Source organism: Chroicocephalus ridibundus, chromosome Z, assembly GCF_963924245.1.
Source record: "Chroicocephalus ridibundus chromosome Z, bChrRid1.1, whole genome shotgun sequence".
NCBI lineage: Eukaryota > Metazoa > Chordata > Aves > Charadriiformes > Laridae > Chroicocephalus > Chroicocephalus ridibundus.
The window spans coordinates 63338119-63365914 of NC_086316.1; the positions used below are offsets into that span (position 1 = coordinate 63338119).

At 36.7% G+C, this 27796-nt stretch overlaps 1 protein-coding gene across 2 annotated transcripts in view; it reads left to right on the forward strand.

Annotated features, from left to right (window-relative positions):
- The window catches only part of ADAMTS6 (ADAM metallopeptidase with thrombospondin type 1 motif 6), a 154266-nt gene that overhangs the window by 15054 nt on the left and 111416 nt on the right, over positions 1-27796 (forward strand). For both annotated transcript variants that reach the window (XM_063320899.1, XM_063320898.1), the window contains 3 exons: positions 4440-4657; positions 5188-5271; positions 5767-5912. In XM_063320899.1, coding sequence (XP_063176969.1) covers positions 4440-4657; positions 5188-5271; positions 5767-5912 — 448 coding nt within the window. The remainder of the gene's footprint in view (positions 1-4439; positions 4658-5187; positions 5272-5766; positions 5913-27796) is intronic.

Genomic DNA, 27796 nt, shown 5'->3' on the forward strand with positions numbered 1-27796 from the left:
AGATCCAGTGCACAGGGCAGGCTGACAAATACTAATCTTAAAATAAAATAATATCACCATTCATTCATGTAACTTATTTCAGCTTCTTTTGGAGCTTGTAACTTTTACTGGTACCAGCTGACTAAACTCACAGTACAGATTGTCTACAAAGGCCCGTGCTTGGGAGACAGTTTTTCCTGAGTGTTTCAGTTAACTGTCTTTAAGAAGCGTCAGACTTAACATTAGATTGGAAACATTATTCCATCTACATGCTTCTAATATTGCAAAACGAGTCTCCTAACTAGTACTGCTTGCAAACTGATTGTAAAATAAGAGTACTAATGTATGTTCATTTTGTGGGGAAAGCTGTCACTTAAGCTGCTTGAAGTACATGGAAGGATTACGAAATGTAGGATGATACGGTTCTTACCATTATTATATCCCTAGAAAAAGAGAAAGGATATTGGCCTTTGTCAGATGTTATCTTCTAGTTTAATGCTTAGGAAGTCATTCTCCTCCAAGGGGGGATGAAGCAGCGGCAGCTAGTTTGGGCGGGTTGTATTCAGTAGTTCTGGTGGTATCTGTCGTATGGATCATAGGATGATCAGAACTATGCATCTTGTGTGCATATTTTGTGAAACATGCAGTAACCTTCAGCATTTATTCCTCTGTGTATTTGATGCTGCCTTTGTTCTTGGAAGCTCCTATGCATTTCCTGAGCTTTTATATCTGTCACATCCCGAAGTCCTTAATTACTGAAATACTAAAGCACTGCTTTTTACAATCCTGAGACTACTATCGTGCTCATTCACCTCAGTTTCTCCTTTTCCTGTTGTTCTGTATATTACTTCCACTCCACGAAAAATTCTCAAAAAAAATTGCTCTCCCCCAAAACTGCAAGGTCTGTCTTTCCCAGATGACGCGCTATTTTAGTGTTCTCCTGTGGGTACCAAAACCTTTTAAACTTGTTTTCTGAGCACTGTTGCAGCTTTATCCCAAAGTGACGTGGCATCAAAAGCATCCCCAGAATATCTAAATAGTAGAATCAAATACTATTTTTCATTTGCTTGGCTTTCAGACCTTAGGACTAAAGCTAGGTTTACAGTAATAACTTATTTTGCTAGTAGAATAAATCTTTGGGCCTTTTGACTGGTTTTGGAAGTTCTGAGCAGTCCAGTTTTGTGTTTAAAATGCAGATGTAATCAACCTGTAGCTGCCTTTTGCCAGTATATAATTTATTTTGTCTGGAGACTGATTTTAGCTTTACCTTCAGAACAGTTTTGACAGCGTAATATGCTGGGAGGAATCTGCTTGTGTAGCTGTGCCACTATTCACAGTCTGGCACGTTTCCCCTGCTGTACTCTAGACCTAAATTTATTGTGTACCTGTTCTGTATCAGAGAATTGGTCAGGATTTGAAGAGTTGATACAGAGAAGGAGAGAAAAATTGCAATAATTCATAGAAAATGGTGTGGGGAATTGGGTGAAAGAATGATCAGAATTGGTTGGTATGGGCAAGTGATGGACTACTTCATAGTAGATAATAGGATTACAATGGCTAATAGAAGAGAAGAATTGGAAAGGCAGGGAGATTCAGATATGAATGTGGCATAGATTTTCATAGCCTAAATTAGATTTTAAGCAGTTAGACATAAGAATGTTTAAAAAATGTTGAATTACTCTTTCACGTGTGTATCGTCACCAAGTTAACTATGTTTTATTAAATATAGCTGAAATCATTAAGGCCTTGGTAAGAACTTGAGCACCGTCAAATTCCAATTGCTTCAGTGGGATTTGAGGCCACCGGGTTATCTTGCAGAATGCTGTCTTTGGATAGGATCGAGATGCAACAAAAGTTGACATGAAGGCTGCAGAGTGGCAAATTAGTTAGGGATGGCTCTGCTATATGCTGCCTTACATAGTGGTTTGACTCATGCCAGGCTTTACAGTCAGTGTATTCTAAAATGAAAAAATGCTCGTATAAACATTAAATGATGATGTTAAAATAGTAAGAAAAAAACCAGCACATGATGCTTCAGTTCAAAATATTCTCATAGTTGCGTCTTACATAAGTAGCTTTATGTTGCATTTTGAGATCTTTTGCTGTTCGTGTTCTCTCCTCTCTCTCTGTGTTCACCCCAACCTAACATCTTTTTAGGGCTGATTTAGGAACACTTGGGTACCATAGGTGTGAACTCCATGTTTACACACATTTGGATTTCTTTTCAGTTGCATTTTAAAGCCTAATTCCCTGCTTTTTAAATCATTGTTTTGGAGTTAATGACAGTGTTTTTCTGTGTGGTTTTTTTTCTTTCCATTTTTGCCTTTTTTTTTTTTCCACTTTCTGATAGCTGTGTTTGATGTTAATGAAGTTTAATTTTTTTCTTTTGGAAAGAAATGGAAAAATGACATAACTTGCCACAGAACGACTTTTGTTAAATATATGGCAACATTTATTGACATGTTTTATCTTTTAAAAGAAAATTCAGTCAGCATTATTTTAGTGTTTTTAAAGTAAAATAGCATAAGCATTGATGGATCCTGGAATGTGAGCCTAAGTACTCAGGATTGTTTCCAGCTTTCCCATAACTTTGAGACCAGCTGAAGCCTAAGCTCCTCATCTGATAAGAAAAGAAGAAATGTTTGTTTTCATGAAGTCTTCTGAGACCTTTGTTTGAAAAACGCTATCAAGATGAATCCAAAGTAGTATTTTCTTTTTTTTCTCTGAAAGTTTTCTGCATGAGCTCATCAGTTTTCAAATGTTTAGAATAGATTTGCATATTTGAGTGAAAAATTATGAACGAATGTGGAAACAGTATTGCATTTCTAAAGTACTTAGAGCATCAAAATCCCTCAGACATCACCATTTGTTATTTGAAAATGAAGAGGGGATTTTTTGAGATTTTAGTACAGAAGCTGTCAGAGAAAATTCCAGACGTTCCTAAATCATGCTGAAGTGAGATGAAAATCTTTGAACAATTAAAGCAACTTCGAATTTCCTACAGTAGGAAAAACAGGAAAAAGCTTGGTATTCATTATAGAATCCTCAACAGGCTTTAATACTTAAAACAGTTTTTTAGAATGGATTATACCCATTTCAGAATGAGGACAATTTTGTTACTGGCACTTTTTCAGCTACCAGGTTTATTTTCATTTTTTGACTTTTTTAAAATATTCACCTTTTAACGCCAACACTGTGGCCTCAAAAACTATGAAACACTGCAACAGTGGGAATGCTGAAGCTTTGTATTCCTGGTTTTGAATTAAACATACATTCTTTGTGGTGTAGTTATTGCTCTCTGAAAATAGCATGCTTAGTTGAATTACATAAAGCATTGCTTTTTCACAGAAGGTACTGGTCCTATCTCAACTGATCCTCAGCTGAACCCATTTTAGTAGCTAAGGATGTATCAGAAATTGCTTACTTGAGCAGTCCTGTTCAGACAGTTGTAGATGTAACTAACTGTTAACGATCTTATGTTCATCCACAACTTGCAAGAAGTCCTTAGATATTTTGAAATCCTTCTTAGGTAAAACCAGCCTAATAATATACGTTGATAAATTTAAGGTTGAGATCTGTGTGGGCCATTGTGGAAAAGGGATATTTAATACACACAAAAATGCCAGTTTTGCAGGGAAGGGCGGGTTCAGTTTTGTCCTGAGGACAGGAATTCAAGGTAAGTCTGTAGTGTTTGTTTTGATGATAATTACAGCTGTTTGAATTTTTAATAATGAATCTCTTGCATGCAAGAAGTGTTTTTTTCTATGTATTTACATGAAACAAGTATAAGAATCAACATATTTCAATTAAAATTAGTGTTAAAAATAACTAGAGCAATTATCCCATGTCAGACCATTTTAAACTTCCCATTATTCACGAGGTAGGTAAAACATAATCTGATAGCTTTCAGAAGAGAAAATTAATTTATTTGGCCCAAAAACTATTAAGGCATATAAGCGTAATTGCCTGATAATTACAGAGTTTCACAGGAGTGAAAAAGCTTTTTTGACACCTTATCAGCATCTTTAATTCCTTAGTATATTTAGATACTTTTTACCTTAATTTTGGATTTTTGGTTTCAGGTATGTTTTTTCCAAATGCTATAGCTGTTTTGTTCTTATCCTGAAAATCTGAAGTATCCTTGTGGTTAATTATAATTAACCTTTAGTATTAACATAGATGTGCAGAATCGGATCTGTTAAGAGAAGATTGATGGTTCATTATCCTAAATTCAAGCTAAGGACAGTTGAGAATATTATAACTCAAAGTTGTTTTTTTGTTATATAAGGTATTTTAAAATAAAAAAAATAATATTTAGATAATAAATTTAATTTTTCTTTGCCTTATGAAAGACTTCTTTTTAGAAGCTTGAAGTTGGTAATCTCAACATAAAATCAGCTGCATCTGAATGAGTTTTACTAGTGACCCCTCTAAAGTGTTTAATTATTTTTGGTTCCTAGAAGACCTCACAAGAAGCGGTAAACCTTGGTGGATGAGTGATGCATCTGCTTTTCCAGCTTCGCTTCCAGTCAATGACACACTAAGTAGTCATAGTCGACAGAAGAGATCAGTAAGCCTTGAACGGTTTGTGGAAACACTGGTAGTAGCAGACAAAATGATGGTGGGATACCATGGTCGCAAAGACATTGAACACTACATTTTGAGTGTAATGAATATTGTAAGTTTCATCCCTCTCTGTGTTCATATCAATATGTATGTACTGACATGATAAAGCAACTGTAAAGTATTTATTTATTGGCATGAATAATGCTTTAAAATATGTATCAGCTTGCAGGAATTAATAGTTGAAATATGTCGAATGTTAGCATCGTGGGAAAAATGCAGTAGTGTTTCTGTCAAGAAGTACACTGTGATCACTTTTAAATTGTTTGTCTTTAATTTTACATTAATATGATTACATTTAGATTATACCGTTCTATTCTCTTTAAGTCAACAGTCTAAATGCTCCTTTTGCTGGATCAATTATGAAACACGGTATAAACAGTTTTCATTGAAAAGTGGGACCTGAGAAGTTCGTTTTACTGAATGGTAATTTTTTGGTCCAAAAATAACTCTTACTCAGGTGATAATGATAATTAACATCATGAAATTACATTAAGCAAAAAAATAGGTTCGTTTTTAACCATTTAGGAAACAAGTAGTGTTTCTTGTCTGACTTTGTGCCTTTTCTTATTTTCTGGAGGTCAGGTTGCCAAACTTTATCGTGATTCCAGTCTAGGAAACGTTGTGAATATTATAGTGACACGTTTAATTGTCCTCACTGAAGATCAGGTAAGAGCTGTTGGTGCTAAGCTTTATATCCCTGAAATACAAGTTACATTATTGTGTAATATAGATTTCATTTAATTATTGCTTGAAATGGCTGCATCTGGGTACAAAACCTATCTTGTAATCTTTCACTACCTTAATCAAGATGAAACCAATCAAAGGAGTATTCCTCATGTATCATCTCAAAGATATCTGTTCTTTACTTCAGGTGATGACACCTTCGGGGATGTCAGTTTTATTTTTAGATCTATATTTTGACGTTCTGATTTTTTTTTTGTATTGACATAATCATTAATAAAGTTGGAGCAGAAAGAATGCCTGTTCAGTCATACACAGCTGAACTTGGGGTCAGATTTTACAGAGATAAAATTTGGCAAGAAGAGTTTATTCCTAGAAACCACTGCTTCTAATTATAGTCCCATTTTAGTCTTCAAAAGGCTTAACAACTGACCTTAGTAATTTGTTTGGAACATTTCTGGTATGCATGTTGTATTGCAGCCAAACTTGGAGATAAACCACCATGCAGACAAGTCCCTCGATAGCTTCTGTAAGTGGCAGAAATCCATTCTCTCCCACCAAAGTGATGGAAACACCATTCCAGAAAATGGGATTGCCCACCATGATAATGCGGTTCTTATTACTAGGTATGGTCATTATAAGTATTGTGTTTATTTTATTTTATTTCTGTAGCTTTCTTGTTCTTACCATATATATATATATGTAGAGGCTAGTTTTAAAGCAGTATAATTGGTAGGATATCTTAAGAGGAGGAAAATTAATAGATGACTTGTCTTAAATATATCAGACTATTAAACTACAGATAAAGAATTTGGAAAAGATCTGCAAATGACTTGCTTCTGCTGTTATTTTCACTTCATAATTGCTAATGCAAAGCATTGCAGTAGAACAGATGGATCCTATTGAACATTTTTTACTTTTATAATTGAAAAGTATTCATAAGATTATGGAGACAAAAGAATATGGAAAATATTTTGTTAACCATATATGAAGTTTTTAAGAATTTCAAGCCAGAACCTTAACTACTGTAATAGTATTTCTGCTGAAAAACAGGTTCTTGCAGAATCAGGCAATGTAAGAATCTGCTTTGTAGCCATTTTGATTTATTATGTTTAATTAAGATGAGAACTGACAGTTTTAATAGGTAGTTTCAAAGCCTGCCTATGTGCCCATTTGCTGCCTCTATTCCACTCTTACTGTGATAAATTCAACAGAGCTTGCACTGTAATCTTGTAATCCTGATAAACGTATTCCTGTTTGTCCTTTGCAGTTACGGATAGGCTTTACTAGGAGATCAGTTTCTCCCATGTTTAAGGACACTATTTATTCTTTTCTATTTTATTTAAGTAGCAGCAGGTGCATCAGCACTAATTTGGATTAGGATCTTTTTATTATAGTTTCTGCTTTCCAGGACAAATTCTGTACTGCTTTCTGTGTGACCTATTTGTGGAATCATTGTGCTCACTGTAGAAAATTTTGAAATATTGATAAAAATGATGGTTCTTTTCTGGAATTTTGCATAAAAGGTGTAAAAGTGGCTGGCTTTTTTTTGGGATGGGTGGTTTTTGTTGGTTTTGTTTTGTATAAGGAAGAACTACTTTTGAGAGGAAGGAAGAGCTAACGAATCTCGTGTGTGTATTTTTGCATTAATATTTCAAGTGTAATTGTTACATGTGGTCATTGTTATTAAACAGTAACAACTGGAATGATTAAATGCCAGAGTGATTTAGAGAGCTCTTATAGTCCAAGAAGTTTAAAAAATAATATCGAAATCTCCAATAAAAATAAATGGAATGAAATAAAAAATAAAATACAGTTATAGTCTAAGACCTTGATTTTTCACAAAGGCCTTCGTTTGTGCTCTGTTTTTTGCATACAAGTAGTTCCTTCCCTGTAGGGCTACTCACATGTGAAATAATACACATCTTTACAGTAGCACTACAAATCAAACTTTTATTGGTGTAATTTAGGCAGTGAGTGAAAAAGTGTAATCTGTAGATGGTAAAGCCGTGTCAGTTGAATCCCCCCAATATGTATGTATAAGCTGCGTTGGCAACACTATATTTTTACTGTTGTGGCTGTGTAACTTGACATTTTGGTGTTATTCTGGCACTGCAAAGAACAGTTGTTTCATTTTCTTTCACTGTTGTGCTCTAATACGTTTTATTACTGCATATTCTGTACTGGCTTCCCTGTTCTCGTAGGATGTTCCCAGCATAGTTACGAACAGTTCTGTGTTCCAGACAAAGGCTTAAGTCAGTGCTAACTTGCCGGCCTTTAACTGCAAAAGGAGCAATTTTTCAGAGAACACGAATAATACTCGTTGAAAATTAAGTTTCTCCAGCAAGTAGTAATAAATACTAAGGATTTTTTTTATTCTTCATTATGGGTGTTTAGTAACTGTAGGATTATGCTGCAGAGCTTCTTTAGTACTTGTATATGCTATATTTCAAAAAGGACAGAAGAGTTATAAAAATAACTTCCAAGTTTACTTCTAAGAAGTTTACATGTCTAAGTATATACCTATATTTTAAGTCAACAAAGTGCCTCAGTGTAGTGTCTGCAGGCTAGTAATACTTACCTCTGTAAAGCATTGCTGAACTTTTAAGTTCAGTTATATATGCTTTCATGATAGAATGCTTGTATTCATTTATATATAGTAGTTTCTAAAAATAATCCCAAAGGCTACTAATCAATTTGAATGGATCAATGAGGCTTTTACAGGAACTGCTAGCTATCCTGGCCTTTACTAATGAAATGTATCAGCATATGTGAAGAATGCTTTTTTATTTTTTTAGGTTGGAATGAGTAAAGATAAATTTATATTAACACAAACATGTAAATCCATTAATTTTAAGTAATTCTAAATGAATTACTGAAATGGTAACGTGCTTGTTTTCCTTCTGTTACCTGTCTCTCACCTGATGAACCACAGTTAATGCATTATATGTGAAAGAGAATGGTATAGCTACAGTACTTTAAACTCCTAACGTCTTGCGGAGGTCTTTGATAACCTTTTCTATCTGAAGGAATTTGAACCTATGCTACCAAATATTAAGTTATTTTTTAGCCAATGTAATAGTGTTTTGAAAGCAGTTTCCTGAATCTCTCCCACTGATGCTGCTCTGCTTTGTGTGGGGTAATTACATTTTCATTGAATTTGACACTGGAACCACTTTTGGTCATTGTGTGTATTATTACTATTTTATGGAAAGTAGGGAAGCTTCAGTTCAACATTGTGAATAGTTTTGTGCTGATCAAAATCAGATTTTTCAGTCAGTATGTTTGAAAATATTACCTAGCCCTCACTGAGTATTTAAGTTTGCAACTACAACAATCTTTATGTGAAAAGTGGGACAAAGTTGTTAAGAAAGGAGTCATTATCTTCATCGATGCAAACGAAGACAGCACCTCAGCCTTTCTTAGCAACAGATGGCTTTCCTCCTGATACTTTCAAAGATGGCGTGCTCTGATCTGGGAAAAAAACCCCAGTATTAAGGGTGCTGATTCCCTGGGGTGTCTGCTTGACCAATGTAGACAGACTTTTGTACTCTAAACTAGCTGTATGCTAAAACCAGGTAGCCTCACTGGCATGGAGGTATGCCAAGCTAGTCTAGTATGTCCCATGGAGACATTACCATGCCCCCAGTCTTTGGACAAGAGCCTACCTGTGTTCAGTGTGTCTGGTGTGTGGGCTTCTCTGTTGCGGTCCTGCAGGCACCCTGCGGTCTGCAGAGTCCTTATTTTACTAAGTGGATAGGGAATTGCAGAAAACTTCTTAACTGATAGTAAAAAATAAGGCAGGTAAGAGACTGGTCCCACTAAGAGCCTGATTCCCAGTCAGGAAAGCAAAATGGCGGTAATGGAAATAGGGTATTACTTGCACAAATATGGTAACAAAAATAATGTGCATTCCTAACTCGCTATGGTGAGTATTGGGACGGGTTTAGCTCCTTTAATGCTGCCAGACTTTATGCTGTAGGCATAAAAATGATAATTGGCAGGCCAGTGCTGCCAGTTTTTCCAAGGGTGCAGAAGGTACATGTATATGGCAGCAATCCTGAACTCCTGTAAATCCTGTGGTTCATAACCTAAAGAATTGCAATGTTTCTGGCGTTGCTGTGGATTCTTGAGATGGGCAAAAGTTTCTTGTTTCATTTTGCATACCTGTGTAGAGCTGACCACAATCATGCCTTTCAATTATTATTTTTTTTTTTTTGGTAACATTAAGGTGTTTTAGGGAGCTGGTGGTGATTTGGTAGTTGCATCGTCCCGATAGCAGTCCTAAAAAGAAATGTATTTTATGAACATATTTCCCCTTTTGCATGTCAGTTTCTTATAGGTTAGTAATATTTTTTTATTCTGTAACAACAAGTAACATTTCTCCATCAGGTTCTGTACTAGTTAAGGCATTTGGTAGTAGGGTAGGGCCAGCCAGGACTCTGCACATTCCTTTCCTCCTGCAGGTCCAAGATTGTTATGCTTCTTTTCTGAGGCACTTTTCCACTTTTTTCTCGGCTTCTTAACTTGTTGCAAAGATTTCTTTTCTATACAAGGCACTCTCACGTTGCTCTGTCAGGACAGTTTCCTAGCCTTGTCCAATACATCTAGACATCCAAAGTGTTTCTGTTCCCATGAAGCCCCATCTCCAATCCTCATCCTGCAGTTTCTTCCTCTGTTAGTGAGAAAGGCTCCAATTTCAGGATGTAATTCTGATGCCAGTTGTATGTATTTTCTTCTTGCTTCCTTGACTCTTGGTCCATTAAGCAGTTTTCACCCTTGTTTGTTATGCAGCCTTTCAGCTTGTTCCTTGCAGTGAGTTTAAGCCCCTGATAGGAGGCTGTTTTTCCTTAGTTGATTTTTGTGCAAAAATTGTAAGACTGTCCATTGACTTAGTGTCCTGGAGACCACTTGTATAAGATTACTCCTCTGAGAGAGAGGGTTGAAAGGCTGAGATGCGCATGTTGCCCTTAATGGTTGTCTCTGCGGATACTTAAAATGCGAGGAGCCCACTTTCCCAATAACACTAAATTCCTCATGCCTCTCTGTTTTCAGAGAATTAAAGGGGTGTAAGTGAAAGATCTGCCTGCATATTCAAAATTACCTATATGGAAAACACCCCAAACAAACTTGAAATGTACTAGGACTCTGCTACAGCAGATTGAGGAAAGTAAGGTATTTGATGTTGTTTGCACAGTGCTTTGCATAATGGGAATATTTGTACCAGGGTTTCTATACATTACATGTTCCTTATGCTCCCTTTTAGAGACCTGCTACTGACCACTGACAGTATGTTGCTAGATATCGCATCAGTACCACAGATGTTATATTCTTACTCTTGCGTCAAAAATGTTGTGCCTCGCTATCCTAAGGCATATTCTTCGGAGTGACTACCTTAAGATTGACAGAGGAGAGGTGGCTGAGAGACACAGCGTTAACAACTGTGAGCCATAACAGCAATACAGGGTCTCTGTGTGTAGATGATTTGCTTTAGATACGAACGGGTCTAGCGCCATGTTCCAAGATTGCATGCGAGCCCTGCATGTTCAGTGAGAGGAAAAACCTGTACAAAGGTTTCATTGGAGAACTCTCCCTCATTGATTTTCTGTATGTCTTTTTGTCAGCTGAGGGGCTGTTGCCTGTGAAATGATGGTAGAAGATCAAATTAGATAATGAAGGTAATAAAGAAAAAGGTGAAACACTTGGGAATTAATGAAATCAGTTGGCATATTACATAGTTTCCCTTTATGTGACAGTTATACGCTTTTTGGGTGGGGTTTTTTGTTCCCCGACTTCACGTTAACAGAATAAGGCCTGAAATGTTCATGTTCGCACTCTTGGCTGTGAATTTTTGGGTTTTGGGGTGAGTAGGTTAGTGTAAATTGTATCTTTAAATTTTATGCCTGGATTTTGTAGGTGAAAGGAATCAAATAGACTCTGGGATTTGAGGGAACTCACATGGAACAATAAAGTAGCTAGAATGTGAATCTGAAAATCTGCTTATTGCATGGCAAATGTCAACCAGCAGGTGATTTGCAGCTAATTAACAAGCACACTGTGTGAGTGGAATGTTTTCTAATCAATAAAAAGGCTGTTATTTTTAATTTCTGATGGCATTAGTTGACTCTTAGTTTACAGTTGGTTAGTCAGAAGATGTGTATTCTGATTTAGTTTACAAAATTTGATTCTATGAGGGTGGAAGGGTGGAAGAGGTATAAGGTATACCCAGAGTTTGCCTAATCCTTTCCAGATGGACAAAATGTGTTCAAAATGTGTTTGTTTTTTTTTTTTTTAATACCAAATCCAGAAGAGTGACCAGTGTCGTGGAGTAAAGCTCAGACTTGCGTGCTCTTACTGTAGAGTTTCAGTCTGAAAGCTGTTGTCCTTTAATTTTTTTTTTGGTAGATTGATTGAAATACTTGATAGTGAGTAAAAAGACAATTAACATTCTCCTATCTCAATTGAAGACAAAAATTTTGAGTGTAATCCCATGAACATTTCTTTAAATGTGCACACTGAGTGGAACTGGTTACACACCAAATGACTTCCTGAACTGGAAAACCTGAGATTATATACCAGTACACAGCGTGGGCAGTGCAACTCCTTACTGCCCCCAGGTAAAATCCCTCTCTAAATGAGGCATAATTTCATAATTAAAAATGAGTTGGGGTAAATCCATAAAATATCAAACTACATTTGCTGTTGATAGTAACAGTGTAAACTACAGCCTGCTGTAGTTTACAAATAAAACTTTTCCTTTTACACACTAGATTAACCACAGAAGAAAAAAATCAATGAAAAATACTTTTGTATGCTGTATTCTCTGCCCCCCCCCCCCTTTTTTTTTTCTACAGGCATTTACCTTCTGAGTTGCACAAAGGGTCATAAAAATACTCAAATGATAGTTTTTCCAGGAAATGTTTGGTGGTAATAGTTTGGGATATCTGTTAAAACACTCAGTTACTGCTTGGCCAGATATCTGAGGAAGGGCTTTCAAGCAGTTTGAAATGTCATATTTTTCCTTCTTTTTTATAAAGAACATAGTCTTGTTTAAAAACCTCTCATTTTAATTTTTTCTTAGTCATCTGAGTAGAATCCTAGCATTCTTTTTTTTTTTTCTTTTCTTTTTTTATCTCCCTCTCTTGCTTAAGTACAGTATCAGGGCTGTTACTATTTTCACAAGTTACAATGACTGGCAGAATAATATATATGCAAGTGGGTAGCTGTACTCCTCATTCTTAACAATCCGGAGAAACATATTAGGCCAATTTCTGCCCTGGATTTTCACCAATTTTGGGTTTTGTCTGCAATCTGTTGCAAAAATTCTGTCTCTCGCCACACATGACTATATACTACATTCTCATGTTTTCTTCACATTTTAAACATTGGTCTGGACTATTTAGCTCAACTTTATAGCTACATTTTATTAGATTGCTTATGTATAAGAATACACTAAAAACATGTGCTTTTAATTAGGATACAGGTTGTAAATGAATTCTTTTAGTGGGAACATCATATCCATTTAATTTTAGTATTCAGTATTCTTCAGTTTCTGCTAGTTTATACCAATCTGTCCTAACGAAGGGCACGATTATTTGTGCTTTGAGGTCAATGGCAGCATGCCCGTTATTTCAGTAGGATCTGGATAAGATTTCGATTTGAGGTCCTGGCTTGTTCATTTTAATTATGCAAATAGTCGTGTAAAACCTAAAGTGGGCACTATTTGTTCCATGCTACTTAATAACTTTCTGAAATACTTTGAGGATTTAGAATGTGGATTAATGAAGTTAGGTGCATGAATGTCTTAACCTTTTTTAAATTAGGGATGGTATTTTCTCTGGCATTGTACCCATTTCTGTATTAAATTCACTGCTTTTATAAACACCCATTATGCATAGAGATAGATCACTTCCGAACTAATTTTTAAGTATATTCAGTGTGTTAAAGGTACTTTCCAAAGTGATTAACACAGTGATTATATTTTTTTTTTGCTTGCTTTCTTTATTAGTGAATTTACAGAAAAAAAGCATCACTTGAAAATAAATGTCTGTAAATTTTCCAGTAAAAAAGCAGATGTGAATAGGCAGGAGCAGAGGATATTACAGAATTGTCCCAAGTAAAGAAATATACTGTAGTTTGTCTGCAGTTGTAACTGTTTGTTTTCACCTTCATAATGTAGGATGAAATGTAGGTTCAAAGGCTATTAAAATTTTGGCAGAACTGGATGATGAACGTAAAGTAAAAATTAAAAGTTTAAATTCCATTCTTGAATATTTTGTAATGGGCATGCTGGCCTGACCACATGTGCTCAGTCAGTTGGTACTAAAGTTGATTCTGAACTCAGATCTGCTAAACAATAGATAAAATTTTGCATTAAACTCCCATGAAATCAAACTCGTTTGTTTTCAACTCAAATCAAAACATTTTCACAAATAAAAAATTTGATTAAGAAAATAAGAAATCATATTTGTTTACATGTGGTATAGTCAGAATTAAATTACTACCAGTGTTGCATTCTCAGTTATTTTCTTAATTTTTCTAAAGATATATGTTTCACAGACTTGAAGTAAACACTGGAAAATATGGTTGCTGAAATACAAGCAGTGAGATAACGTAGACCTAACTGAAATTCTGGTTAAACAGAATTTTGCAACAACATGTGAAGGCATGATGGTCTGGCCAACTGTAAAGAATGAGATATGAAATTGTAAACGTGTTTAATGACTAGTGAGTCTTGTGTAGGTTTGCCCTTCCGTGCACTGTATTCCAGTTCTTCCTACCACTGTTTGTTTTCTGTTCCCTTCTGTTGCTGACACATTGACCTGTTATTAGCCAGTGAAACTGTAGCATTTGGGAGTACTCCAAATGGGAATATAGCAAATGTAACAATTTCTGCTTTTTTATGCTTTATCTTTTATTTATTTCTAGACTTGAAACTCTTCCTACTTCTGATGATTTGGCCTTTACTAGCTGTGTTTCTACTGGCTAAGCTAATAAAGGCCAGCTAATAAAGTTACAACATCATCAACAACTGAATAAAAAAAATCTCTTTTAATGCTGCATAATCAAATAACTTTCTTAGGTCAACAGTCATTAATCGTCCACACATGCACTTATGCAAAATTCTAGGCACTCCTAGTTTAAACTCTTAATATACATACTACTATTTTTAGTATTTCCAAGCTATATTGAAGTAATCAATGAACACTACAGATATAGTCAAAAGTTGTGTGTGCATGGTCAGGGCCTGCCACCATGGATAAATGTGGTAGTGGTCAAGCTAATAAATTCAATCGAGAATTTAATCTTTTTTTTCCAAATTATGTGCAGTTGTCTTAGTTTGAATAGTGACTGATCACTTTTTTAACTCTTAGAGTTAAATAATATTTAACTCTATTAAAGAGTATTAAATAAGGAACATTTAACAGGTAGTACTCTTATTCAAGCAATTTTCTGCGGTTTAGTAAGTCAAAATGTTAGTTTGCTAATAGTGATAGGTATTCTAATATTTGGTGCTTTGGCAGAGTGTTACGTGTAGATCCTTTGTACTGAATATTTCATGTGCTTTTCCTCGCTTGCATTTTGTAACTACTGTGTAGCAAGAGAGAAGTGGCTTTCAATCATAAATGCTGTTGAACTAGACTTGAGCAATGGTCAAGATCGGTTTCAACTATCACAAATAGGAATATACTTTTATGTTCAAGAAGGTTTTTTTTAATATTTAGGTTTTGCATATTATGTATAAACATGAAGTTTTATTGAGTACAACAAACTGTAAAACGAGTAGGGATTTGTATGCTTTATTTTAACACCTATTATCATATATAATTAGGATGGTAAAGTCCAGCAATATGGTAATTAACAACAGAAAATGATTAGGCCTAGTGAGGGGAGCCATTGGGTGATGTCAACTCAGACTGACATGTATGTTGTTGCTGACAATCTGGCTTGCAAAATTGTACCAGCAGTCAGTAACTTTCGAGCACACATTACATGCACAATAGTGAGTTCTCTCGATATCATTTTATGTCAGAATTGTTTCTGTTTTTCTCTAATCATGGATTTACTTCCACTATTCAAAGTCCATGGTTATTTTGGGTGGGGTTTAAGTACCTGATTTGTACCTTCGGAATAACTTCTCAAGTATGCTGTACTTACTTTTGTATATGAAGCAAGTAATTTCCACAGAACTCTCTTTTTGTCACCTTTACATCTGTCTTTTCTCATGTATTTTTGCCATACATGGTGAAAGCATTCTTTCATTTTGACCAGAAGTCCTTCTGTACCTTCTTCTCCATTTCTTCTCTAGTTCTTCTTTATTTTGGACTAGATGATGTTGAAATCTGTGCTGTTCTCAATGGTTTGTAGAAGATTTCAGTTGAAACAATTTATTTGGGCCAGCACTGAATATACCAAGTGTTTTTAGGTGAAAGTATGTAGTGGTGAACTTGCATTCTTTCAGAGAGAGGGGAGGTATTCCTTTTCAGTAAGTATTTGCCTGCCTGAAGATTAAGATTTCCTTTAATACTCTTTATACCACAGCATGAAATGTTTTTTTGGTGGTAGCACAGTGCAGTGAAATAAACTGCATTCTAATTGCAGTAAAGTCACTATTTGTTATAGGTAGCACTTTTATTTAAATACACTAGATATGCTTCTTTATGTGGAGAAATTACAATTATTCTGATGATTAGAAAAATCCAAAACATAATGTAAAAGCATTGAGCTGTTAGGTGTCAGACACATTACACAGTGGAGCTTCTTTGCCTGTAAAAGAGTTTCATCTTCCTCAGCCTCATCCAGAAGACCTTTCTGCCATCAGAATAATTTATAATTTTATCTTCCTTTGCTTATGACCTCAATACATTTAACTACTTTTTAAGTGGTTCTGTTTAGTGAGTTATCAGGGAGAGTATTTACTATGGCTGCAGTCCTGTATTTTGATCTGTAAGTCAAACTCATCATGCTTATGCCAAGTGCCTTAAATATTAACTTGGCTCTGCAGAATTGTATATATAAAAAATGCCAACCCTGCACAAGTATATTATATTGAAGTATTTAGGCCATATAAAAGGCAGATTACTTTCTTATTCTTGCTTACAGGTGATGGCAGGGAGGGGAAGGAACAGAAGAACATTGTGTTCTTGCATGCATGGGGAACAAAACCCAAACTCTCTTTTTCTTTCCACACTTTAAAGCAAACAAGCAAAACGCTCAGACTGAAATACTAGAGTGTCACTCTCTAAAACTCTAGTACTTGGGACTTCTTTACAATGTCACAGTGTTATTTTTAAAAGGCATTTCTTCCAACTTTGCTTGTCTTTATTTCCTGCCATGCTGATGTTGTGACTTTAGTTCAAGTAATATGACTTTTGTAGAACTAAGAAGGAAAATAAGAATATAAATGCTATTTTGCTTAAGCCTGCAAAATTATTTTTACTTACTTCGGGGATCTAACTTCAACCTATGCCTTCTGGTAAAGGTCACTGTTACTGATCTATGATGTGCACCATAAGCTTTTCCATTATCCTTGAGTTTCAGGTGCATCCGCTGCTCCCCTGCTGCATGTTAGAGAGATTCTTCTTCCACACAGATCTTGAATCACTTGTTTCCCAAGTGTCTGGTGCAGCTGTATGGAAGTATTTTCTGTGAGGTGGTCTGGAGGTGGTCCCCAGTTTTGTGTGACTGGTGGTACAGATGTGTTCTAGTGTCCTATTTCTAAAATCACCTCATCTGTAGAAATAGAATGCTCTATTGTTAAACAGTTATTTGGAGTCACAGACCCATAGCAGTGTAAAATAGATATGTACTTTAGAAATAAGTTTATTTTTTAAAAGTTCTAAGACAATAGATATATAAGAAGTAGTGTTTGAATTAATTCCAAAGATATCTCTTACTTCACATATATATCATGTTAACAAAGCTGAAGGGTTCATCAAGGCACTTTGGCTGAGAGTTTAGTTTCTGTGCTACTCTTGTAGTCTTGCGCTTGGCAATGAGCACTCATGCTCCACTGTTAAGGAGTTTTCTCATTCATACCACAGAATCATAGAATGGTTTGGGTTGGAAAGGAATTTAAAATCATCTAGTTCCAACCCCCCTGCCATAGGGGTTCCACTAGATCAGGTTACCCAAAGCCCCATCCAACCTGACCTTGAACACTTCAGGGAAGTGTTCCGGTGTGGAACACTTCCACAACTTCTCTGGGCAACCTATTCCAACCTCACTCCCCTGACAGTAAAGAATTTCTTCCTAATATCTAATCTAAATCTACCCTCTTTCAGTTTGAAACTGTCACCCCGTGTCCTATCATTACACTCCCTGATAAAGAGTTCCTCCCCATCTTTGTGCAGGCCCCTGTTAGGTACTGGAAGGTTGCTATAAGGTCTCCCCGGAGCCTTCTCTTCTCCAGGCTGAACAACCCCAACTCTCTCAGCTGGTCTTTATAGCATAGGTGCTCCAGCCTTCTGATCATCTTCATAGCCCTCCTCTGAACTTGCTTAAAATTCAGAATTCTTTGCATCCCCATAGGGTATTTCATTAAGGAATTTCAGTTGCTAGACCATTGTCTTTACCTTTGGAAATGCTGGCGTCCCTTGTCTGGACGCAGTTAGAAAGTGGGCAGTCTGTAAAGTCTGCTCAGAGGCTCAGAGGGAAAACATTTTCATAGTTAGTAAGACAATGTACAGTCCTTGTTGTGTGAACCTCCATCATATAAGTACATGAATTTTGTATTTTGTACACAGTTGTAAATGTATTTGATGCTTGGCAAGCATATGATGGAATTTATCAGTGTGTGTTTTCAGACACAAGACACTTTAATAATAGGTTTGAGATGAGCTATTTCCCCAATGTCTTTTAGCATTACTGTTTCAGTGTGTGTTTTCTTCTAGGTCACGACAAAATACTTAACGTCTGGAATTAGTGTTTCCACTGTATCAAATACTGTGATTTTTTTAGATAAAGTACTTTGTAAGATGCTAGGTTAAAAACTGTATATAAATAAAGGAAAAGAGCAAAATGAAAAAAAAAATTGCATCTGATACCACAATATTAATGCTACTTGAGTCTGTGAAGTGGCAGTTAGTGTAATATTTGGAAGGGAGGTAATTATAAAGACATAACAGAGCAAAGACCATGACTGTCTCATACATTGAAGGCTGTTGCAACTCTGAAAAATCAGGAGGAAAATGGAATTAAAACCTTGACTTTAGTAGAAATGCTTGCATAAATTATGGTTTACAGAATCAGATGCTGTATTTGTGGGTGTTTCTTTCTCGGCTGTTAAGCATGTAAGCTTGAACTATGTGGAGAAGAGAATGCTTCTTCCTAAATCACTCGTCTGGGATATGTTCACTTCTGGTTTTCTGTTGAATATTATACTAATACAGGATTTTAAAATATGCAAGTTTCTTGCAGTTCTCTTTCTTTGGGCCAAAGCTGTTCTAGTTTCATATTGATTTTTATGCCGTGACTGTAGAAAGCTGCAAGTCATATTGATCCAAGTCTTTTTTCATGGCGAGGAAAAGGATTTTAGATTAGAAGAGGGAGAATAATTTCTTTTTTTTTAGCTTGCATTTCTCTGTCCAGAAAACTGGATTATTTGGAGTTGCATAGCATATTTTTAAGCAGCTGAAGGAAATGTGTGTAGTGTAAAAAGATTGTGACACTTCTGTGAAACTTTCAAGCATAATCTGCCCTTTTCTAATTTAATTATTATCAAATAGGAGTGCTTGATCTGCTATGATCAGCTCACAGTAAGACAACTTGAAAGTGACAGGCCTAGCTAATTATTCTTGCCTCTGCATGTTTACATAACACGTAGGTACCTTAAGCACTCCAGTTCTAGACCTTTTTACCTCCGGTATATCTGTATTGTATGTCTAAGACCTCCCCATTCATAAACAGCAAGCTGTTTATTTCGCCTTTCTCCTCAGTTGCCCTTGGTTGAGATAGACCATTTTTCTCTTGCACTAGGCCTCCCTTCTTCTAGGCTGCTAACTGTTTTGTTACAACCTCTGTCACCTAATCGGTGTAAAGAGTTTCACTTGCATGTGACATGAAAATGTGCATTTGGACAGTGTATCTTGAAGAACTTAATCTGTTGGTAAGTAACTTCATTTATGGAATCCACCAAAATCTCTTATTTTTTTTTTGGCTGTCATTTTGTCCTTGAGGCCACTGGGCACCACTGAAAGGAGTCTGGCCCCATCATCTTGACACCCACCCTTTAGATATTGATAAGCATTGATGAGATCCCCTCTCAGTCTTTTCTCCAGGCTAAACAGACCCAGGTCTCTCAGCCTTTTCTCATAAGAGAGGTGCTTCAGTGCCCTGATCATCTTTGTAGCCCTCCGCTGGACTTTATGGCTGAATTTATGACTGGGTTTCTACCCCACTGTGTATTTTTTTCCCCCTGTATTGCTTGTTCACTGATGAGTATTGTGTGGAAATAAAGGTTTGGGTTTTGTGTGGTATAGCAGCTTGGAGCATTTAGTGACAAAATCACATTTTCTGTATGTACTCCTAAATGTTTCAGAATAGTGGCCATAGTATTAGTTCACTCATTATAAATATTGCCTTTACAAACATAATGGAGGAAGAGAGACTTTTTCAGAGCTTGTTTGGAAGGATGATTTTCAGTTTTAATTAATCTCTTTACTGAAATAGCCTTTGTGCATTAATGAGTATTTTTTAAAGAGTATGTAATTTCTGAGAGTAAATTTAAAACAAAATTTAAGGATATACCCATGCCTTTCAAAGTGATATTGACAACACAGGTTATGCTCCATTTCTAATAATTTTCACTGACTAGATTTCAGCTGTGTATTGTACATTGTGCAAATGATTAAAGGGCACAGCAGGAATTGTTTTGAAAACATCCAGAACTAATCACTTGTGTTGCACAATTTAAGCTAAGGGATTTGGAAACATAGATAAGTAGTGTCCTTCTATATTTGTCAACGAGCGAGACACAGAACACATACTTTTTGAGCACTGTACATATTTCTAGAAGTAGTTGATTTTTCTGCAAGGGTATGCTTTCATGTGTTGCAGGTTGACTATCAACAAGTTTGTTAACTCAAAGATCAAATAAATTAAGAGTATCTTCTGTAACTGATTCTTCATGTTTTTCTTTTAATATTTTGTCCTCTAACATGGTTAAACCCATATTCCATAATCTTTTAAAAAGAAAAAAAAATAAAAATAAAGGCCTACTTTTCCAGATGTGACTTGATATGTAATTTTGAGCATCTTCATGTTTCTGTGTCTAACTATGATGGATTTTAAAGAGGCAGAATATTCAGAAAGTGACATATTCCCTTTGGATGCTAAAACTTTTATATTGCTTAGAAATAAAGGCATCAGAAGCCTTTGAGAAATATTTTAGGTGTAAGTATTAATTTGGCTAAAACAGAAGCTTACTTGTATAGAAACACAGAATTTATAATAATTTGCAGTAACATTTAAAAATAAAAAGCTTTAGATTTTCGATAGGAGGTAGAAGACTTTAAATATCACTTAAAACTTCCTTTTCTGTTTCATGACAAATATGTGATTTGTTGGTTTTATTATAATTATTGACTCAGTAGATGGCACTCTTCCCTCTGAGTCACCAAGGTGCCTAAGTCGTCTTTATTTAAGGTTTCCTTTTTTAAATACAGTATGATCCTGACTGTTCATGCAGAAGAATATCAGAATATCATACTCACTCATGCTCCAGCCCTCTGATGATCTTTGTGGCCCTTCTTTCAGCATGCTCAAACAAGTCCATGCCCTTCTTATGTTGGGGGCCACAGAGCTGGACACAGTGTTCCACGTGGGGCCTCATGAGAGCAGAGTAGAGGGGCAGAATCACCTCCCTGGACATGCTGGCCATGCTTCTTTTGATGCAGACCAGGATATGGTTGGCTTTCTGGGCTGTGAGCACATATTGCTATGTTGACCTTCTCATTAACCAGCACCCCCAAGTCCTTCTCCTCAGGGCTGCTCTCAGTCCATTCTCTACCCAGCCTGTATTTGTGCTTGGGATTGCTCTGACCCAGGTGCAGGACCTTGGACTTGGCCTTGTTGAACTTCATGAGGTTCACATGGGCCCACCTCTCAAGCCTGTCCAGGTCCCTCTGGATGGCATCCCTTCCCTCCAGCATGTCAACCGCGCCACACAGCTTGGTGTCGTCTGCAGACTTGCTGACAGTGCACTCTATCCCTCGGTCCATGTTTCCAACAAAGATGTTAAACAGCACTGGTCTCAATACCGAACCCTGAGGAACATCACTTTTTGCTGGTCTCTACTTGAACATCGAGCAGTTCACCTCAACTCTTGAGCGCGACCATCCAGCCAATTCCTTGTCGACCAAGTGGCCCATCTGTCGTGTTGATGTCTCTCCAATTTAGAGGCAGTGATGTTGTGTGGTATCAAGTGCTTTACACAAGTCCAGGTGGATGATCTCAGTTGCTCTTCCCTTATCCACCAACACTGTAATAGTCATAGAAGGCCACCAAATTTGTCAGGCACAATTTGCCCTTAGTGAAGCCATGTTGGCTGTCACCAATCACCTCATTTTCCATGTGCCTTAGCATAGTTTCCTGGAGGATCTGCTCCATGAACTTGCCAAGCACAGAGGGGAGACTGACTGGCCTGTAGTTGCCTCAGGTCTTGCTTTTTTCCCTTTTTGAAAATGGGGGCTATGTTTCCGCTTTTCCAGTCAGTGGTAACTTCACTGGACTGCCATGACTTTTTAAATATGATGGATAGTGGCGTAGCGACTTCATCTGTCAATTCTCTCAGGACCCATGGATGCATCTCATTAGGTTCCTTGGACTTGTGTACCTTCTGGTTCCTCAGCTGGTCTTGAACTTGATCATCTCCTACAGTGGGCTGTTCTTTCTTCTCCCAGTGCCTGCCTTTGCCTCCTGCAACTTGGGCAGTGTGACTAGAGCACTTGCTGGTGAAGACTGAGGCAAAAAAGTCATTGAGTACTTCAGCCTTGTCCATGTTCCGGGTGACCAGGTCTCCCGTTTCCTTCTGGAGAGGGCCCACGTTTTCCCTGGTCTTCCTTTTGTCGCTAACATGCGTATATAAGCTTTTCTTGTTGCTCTTGATGTCCCTGGCCAGATTTATTTCTATCAGGGCTTTAGCTTTGCTAACCTGATTCCTGGCTGCTTGGATGATTTCTGTGTATTCCTCGCAGGCTACGTGTCCTTCCTTCCATCCTCTGTTGGCTTCTTTTTTTCTGTTAGAGATTGTCCAGGAGCTCCTTGTTCATTCACGCAGGCCTTCTGGTGTTTTTGTTTGACTTCCTCTTTGTTGGGATTCATTGCTCCTGAGCTCAAAGGAGGTGATCCTTGAATATTAACCAGCTTTGTTGGGACCCTCTTTCCTGCAGGGCTTTTTCCCATGGTACTTTGCCAAGGAGGTCCCTCAAGACAAGGCAAAGTCTGCTCTGGTGGTGTCCAGGGTAGGGAGCTTGCTGTGCACCCTCCTCGCTGCCCTAAGGATCTTGAACTCCACCATCTCATGGTCACTGCAGCCAAGGCTGCCCTTGAGCGTGACATTCCCCACCAGCCCCTCCTTGTTGGTGAGAACAAGGTCCAGCATAGCACCTGTCCTCGTTAGCTCCTCAGTCACATGGAGAAGGAAGTTGTCATTGACATATCCCAGGAACCTCCTGGATTGCTTATGCCCTGCTGTGTTGTCCCTCCAACAATATCGGGGTGGTTGAAATCCCTCATGAGGACCAGGGCTTGCAAACGTGAGGCAGCTCCTATCTGTCTACAGAGGGCCTCATCCACTTAGTCTTGCTGGTTGTGTGACCTATAGCAGACCCCACTGTAACATCACCTGTCCCTGCCCTCCCTTTAATCCTGACCCGTAAACTCTTGGTTGGCTCTTCATCCATCTCCAGGCAGAGCTCCATGCACTCCAGCTGGTCATTGATATGGAGCATGATAGCCTCTATGCTCTTTACATGTATGTTCTCTTTTACATGTATGTTGTTGAAATGAGTTTGAGAATTAAATTTTACTACCGGTATGCCTGTGTCATATAGAGTTACAGTCTTACAATTTTGACTGTCAGTACCTTTGTCAATGCCATGCTGTGGGTGTCTGTGTCCTCTGAACCCATGTCAGCAAGGGAAATTGGGCTTCACCATCTCTGTCATCATTACTGCTTATGCCAGAGATACCAAACTTGTATATGATCCACAGATTTGTACACTGTGTACTTTTTCTTTTAGCCTTTTATGTGGCAGGTTAGGGTAGTCCTGGTTTTTTCTGGTTTTGTGCAGCCTGTCATTGAAAATAGTATCCTCACCATCTTCATAACTTTTCTCTGTTTTCCACAGTAAAAAGAAATAATTACAGATGGAAATAAGAACCAGGTTTTGAAATGTGCCCTTCTTGTAATGCAGCTCTTCCCATTTTATGATATGGATTTGCAATGGCATTATTGGACACATCCTAAGTATTTAATTTTTTCTGGGGAAGCCAGAAAAAATAGGGATGTTCACCTTAAGCTTTTTATAGTATTCAATGTGAGCTTCCTCAAAGCAGAAAAGACTGCTAGCTTATACTGATCAGGCATCTTCTGCTATTCTTCCTGTATTTTGTTTTAGTCTTTAAGAGTAAAAGGGAGTTTTTGCTTTTCCTTGGGATCTGGTAAAGTGAAAAGATAAAATCTCTTCAGCCTTCCAAACAGAATGGAATTTACAACTGAGATGTGTTCCTCTGATGTGTGACACTTTGCTGTTTTAACGCTCTTTTAATGCACTACCAGTCACAACTGTTGTTCTTCAAATTGGATGGTAGAAGACCTACCCTTCTCTAGATTTTTAGATTCTGTTTCTAAATTTTTATATAGAGAGATTTCTTTTTCTTTAGAAGAAAATTGTTTGTTTTCTTCCTGTTTCCTAAACAACTTACGGAGTCTTTGTGTGACTTGAAATAAATAGTAGTTAATTACTTGCTCTTTTGCCCAAGCCTTACTGGTCCAACACATTATCCTGAAAATCCCCCCATAGCTTAAGCCCATAGTAATTTTGAGTGGATACCTACATGTTTATCGAGAGTTTTGACAGTTTACTACTACTCTACAGTCTGAGTCTTTGTCCGTGTGGTATGCAGCTTGCTAGGAAGACACACTGTGTTCTAGATACTTCAGAAAAAGGATGCTTCTATGCATGTGCACTTACCAGTATATTTTTCAGTTAATGTGCAATCATTGTGACTTTTTTTCATAATTTGGAATTCAAAGCTTTTGTATTATCTCTCAGAACGTAGTTACCATTAAGGTGATTCTCTGTGGGTAACTCGAACTTTGTCATTACTGTTTCTCCAGGTAGAAGAAGATACATGTCCACATTACAAAAGTTGTTAGAGTGACTGGCATTGTTTTTAGCAATCAGACTGCACAAACGCATTAATGATCTTTTATACCTGCATCTTGTATCAGTTTTGGAGGGGTGTTACGAAAAAACTTGCTCTGGCATTACCGGTACTGAAGGTGGTCTGTGGATAAGTGGGGAGACCTTTTCCCCCTGTAAAACCAAGTTATGATTAGTTTTTATGATTAGCAGATTCGATTAAGACTATTTGAAAATGTAGAAATGAAGAACTCTGAAATAGTGCATTGTTTCAAATCAAATGCTACTCTGATTTTTTTCCTGTTTTTAGTTCTGCCAAAAAAAAAATCAAAAGATTAAGATCTGATTTGCAAAAGAAGGAGATACTTCTGATCTATTGTCATCTAAAAAAATTCCAAAACATTGGCAGTAAAACTTTTCTGGTTTGCAGCAAGATGTAATTTTGGTAGTCTGAAATTCATGTAACCTTGCTGATTTTCTCACTCAAGAATGGTGAAACTTAAGAGCTCTTTTAGAAATGGCTTTAGGTTCTAGAATAAGACTAACTGGAGTGTCAAATCATGGCCTTAGTCTGTGGAGAAGGAAGACTACTCAGATCATGTAACTAAAGTATTTTTTCATGTGTTGTATTGTTTAAATTCTTTCCAAAGTTGAGATGTAGTTCTTAAATGACTTAGAGTTGGTATGTTTTGGTGTTTTAAGAGCATGTTGACCTACATGACTTTTGTGGGAAGACTCCTACACCTGCACAGAGTAACACTGATGCCAGGGAAATGTTAACGGTCTCTGTAATAGTTCAGCCGTATGAGCAACTTACTACAAAGTACCAGCAAGATACTGCAAGTTAGCTTAGTCCCGTTTTGTCACACACTAAGTGACTCAGCTCATCTTTCATTGTTAATAAGCTCACAGTTACACAGTTAGGATCTTGAAGGAAAAAATGTTTTAATGTCAGAACTAGAAGGATAGAAACTGCCAGAATTTATTATTTCTTTCTCATTTGGGCACTTAACAAATCTTTGTTTTAAAGTCAGCTTTGTACTGAGTTGCTAAAAGGATGATACTTCATGACTATCCAGTGTTGCTTTAGGAGTCAAATCTCTGTTGTAGGTGTTTGTAATATTATGTTAGAGGATCAGATGTTCATTATTAAATATAGTATTATCATTATTTTAGTTATTTCTGAACATTTTGTTCAGGTTGTGTTCTGAAAACTGTGGAACTTGGTATTTTATAGAGCTGATCACATTCAGCTTCCAGATGAGCATGGTTCTTTTCCAGACCTTTTAAGATGGCTCTTTGGATAGCACTGAGGTTGCATTTGGATGGCCTTCACACTGCTTCAGCCAGACCCATGGCAAAACTCCCATTTATTACTCTCGGCAGCTTGAAAAAAGGAGTGCTAAATGACTGGATAAATAGGGAGGAAGAGGTACAGGCAGTTCTTTAGCTTGCACATTAATTTAGCTGTAATGAAAAGTATTTGCTTATATTGTAATTTTAGGACAGTTAGTCCTGCTTAAATATTGCAAGGTCATAAGTAATGCGGACAAATACTCATTGTCCAGATTCTTTCAGAAGAAATGTCTACCCTATGAGCTCTTTCAGCCACCTGCCAAAGTGAAATACATTATGCAATTCTGAACAATATGTTTGGAAATACGAAAGAACAAGAAATTGTACTCCAAACACTAGCAAAACCAAGGAATTTTCCAGATGTGTGAAACACAATCTGTTAAACCATGAAAGTGTTTATGGGTCTTTGACCAAGATTGGTTTAAAAGCTATTCCCTCTTAGTCATATTTTGGCTAAGATTTTTAATTATATAGTGGTTAAAAAAATTATCAGCAAACAATAGCAATAGTAAGAGATGCAGTTGGTCGGGAGAATTGTGATGTTTTGCAATTCTATTTTTGGTTATGTCTTGAGTCAATTAAATGGATTGTTTGGCAATCCAAAAAACTTTGTTCCTGTACATGACCCTTTTTAAAAATGGGATTCTAAATAGTATGGTGCTGTGCTAGGGGTAGTAACTTCACTGAAAACTTTACAGTCTTTGCACTGATGAATTTGCTCTCTCTCCCTGCATTACTGGAAGGAGACTCTACTTCTGTGCATTCTTTTAAGTAGCTCTAGAACTTACATGCATTTATTCATCTTAATATTTTTACATTTTTAACTAATAAAAAGTAATTTTTTATCAGAGTTTTTGCTTTAGGCTTTTACAAGTTCTTCCAAGCAAAAGTAGGAATTTGACTAGAGTATTTATATTTGTAAATGACTTGTATTTATTGAATAAAGCCACACTTAACATTAATAGAAACATTAAAGTAACTAAAACTGAAAAAATTAAGAATCAGGTTATTTTGTACAACAGAAACTACAGCTAATACATTGAGAAAAAAATCAAATACTGCATTTTGTGCGTGTTATCTGGCCTCTTTACAAGCATCCTTACTTTATTAAACTTCTCTGTTGGTCCTTATTTCTGTATAATCTGGGTGGAAGTTAAATGTTTTGATTCACTAACTTGACATAGATCAAAGTAATGAGATAATTTTGTGATTTTTAAAACAATGACATTCTCCCTATTTTTCAGACACAATGGAGAGAAATGTTTTATTGGATGTTAACTTTCTTTGCAGATCTTATGGTACTTACTTATAAGGGTTTAACTACATTAATTGCTCAAACTTTCTGAGCTGGCAAAAATAAGGCATACTTATTTTTCTTTCAGGTTGAACTTCTTGGATTTCTTACAGTTAGTGTTTTAGGCAGTTGTGTTGGCATTGCAGAGGAGAACAAGTTTTACAGGACAATTTCAGGCGCTTAAGATTTAACAGTCAACTAATAGGGGAATGTGGTTGAAGAGGTTTCACGTGTAGTTGTTAGTAAGATGTAGGGCTGTTCCAACTCAGAGTGGGATGGGGAGAGAGACTTTTCTCTCCCTGCTTTCTATATTGATAGAATATTTAGACTACAATAACTATGGCTGTAACGAAGTATCCATTTTGAGTATGTAATTTACTTTCCTTTTCAATTAATATTCTGAAGAGTTGTGTTAAAATGTCATTTTTATGATTCCATGATTATCAAATAAATGTTTTGAAGATTTTCAGATAACACCTACTTAGAATCTATG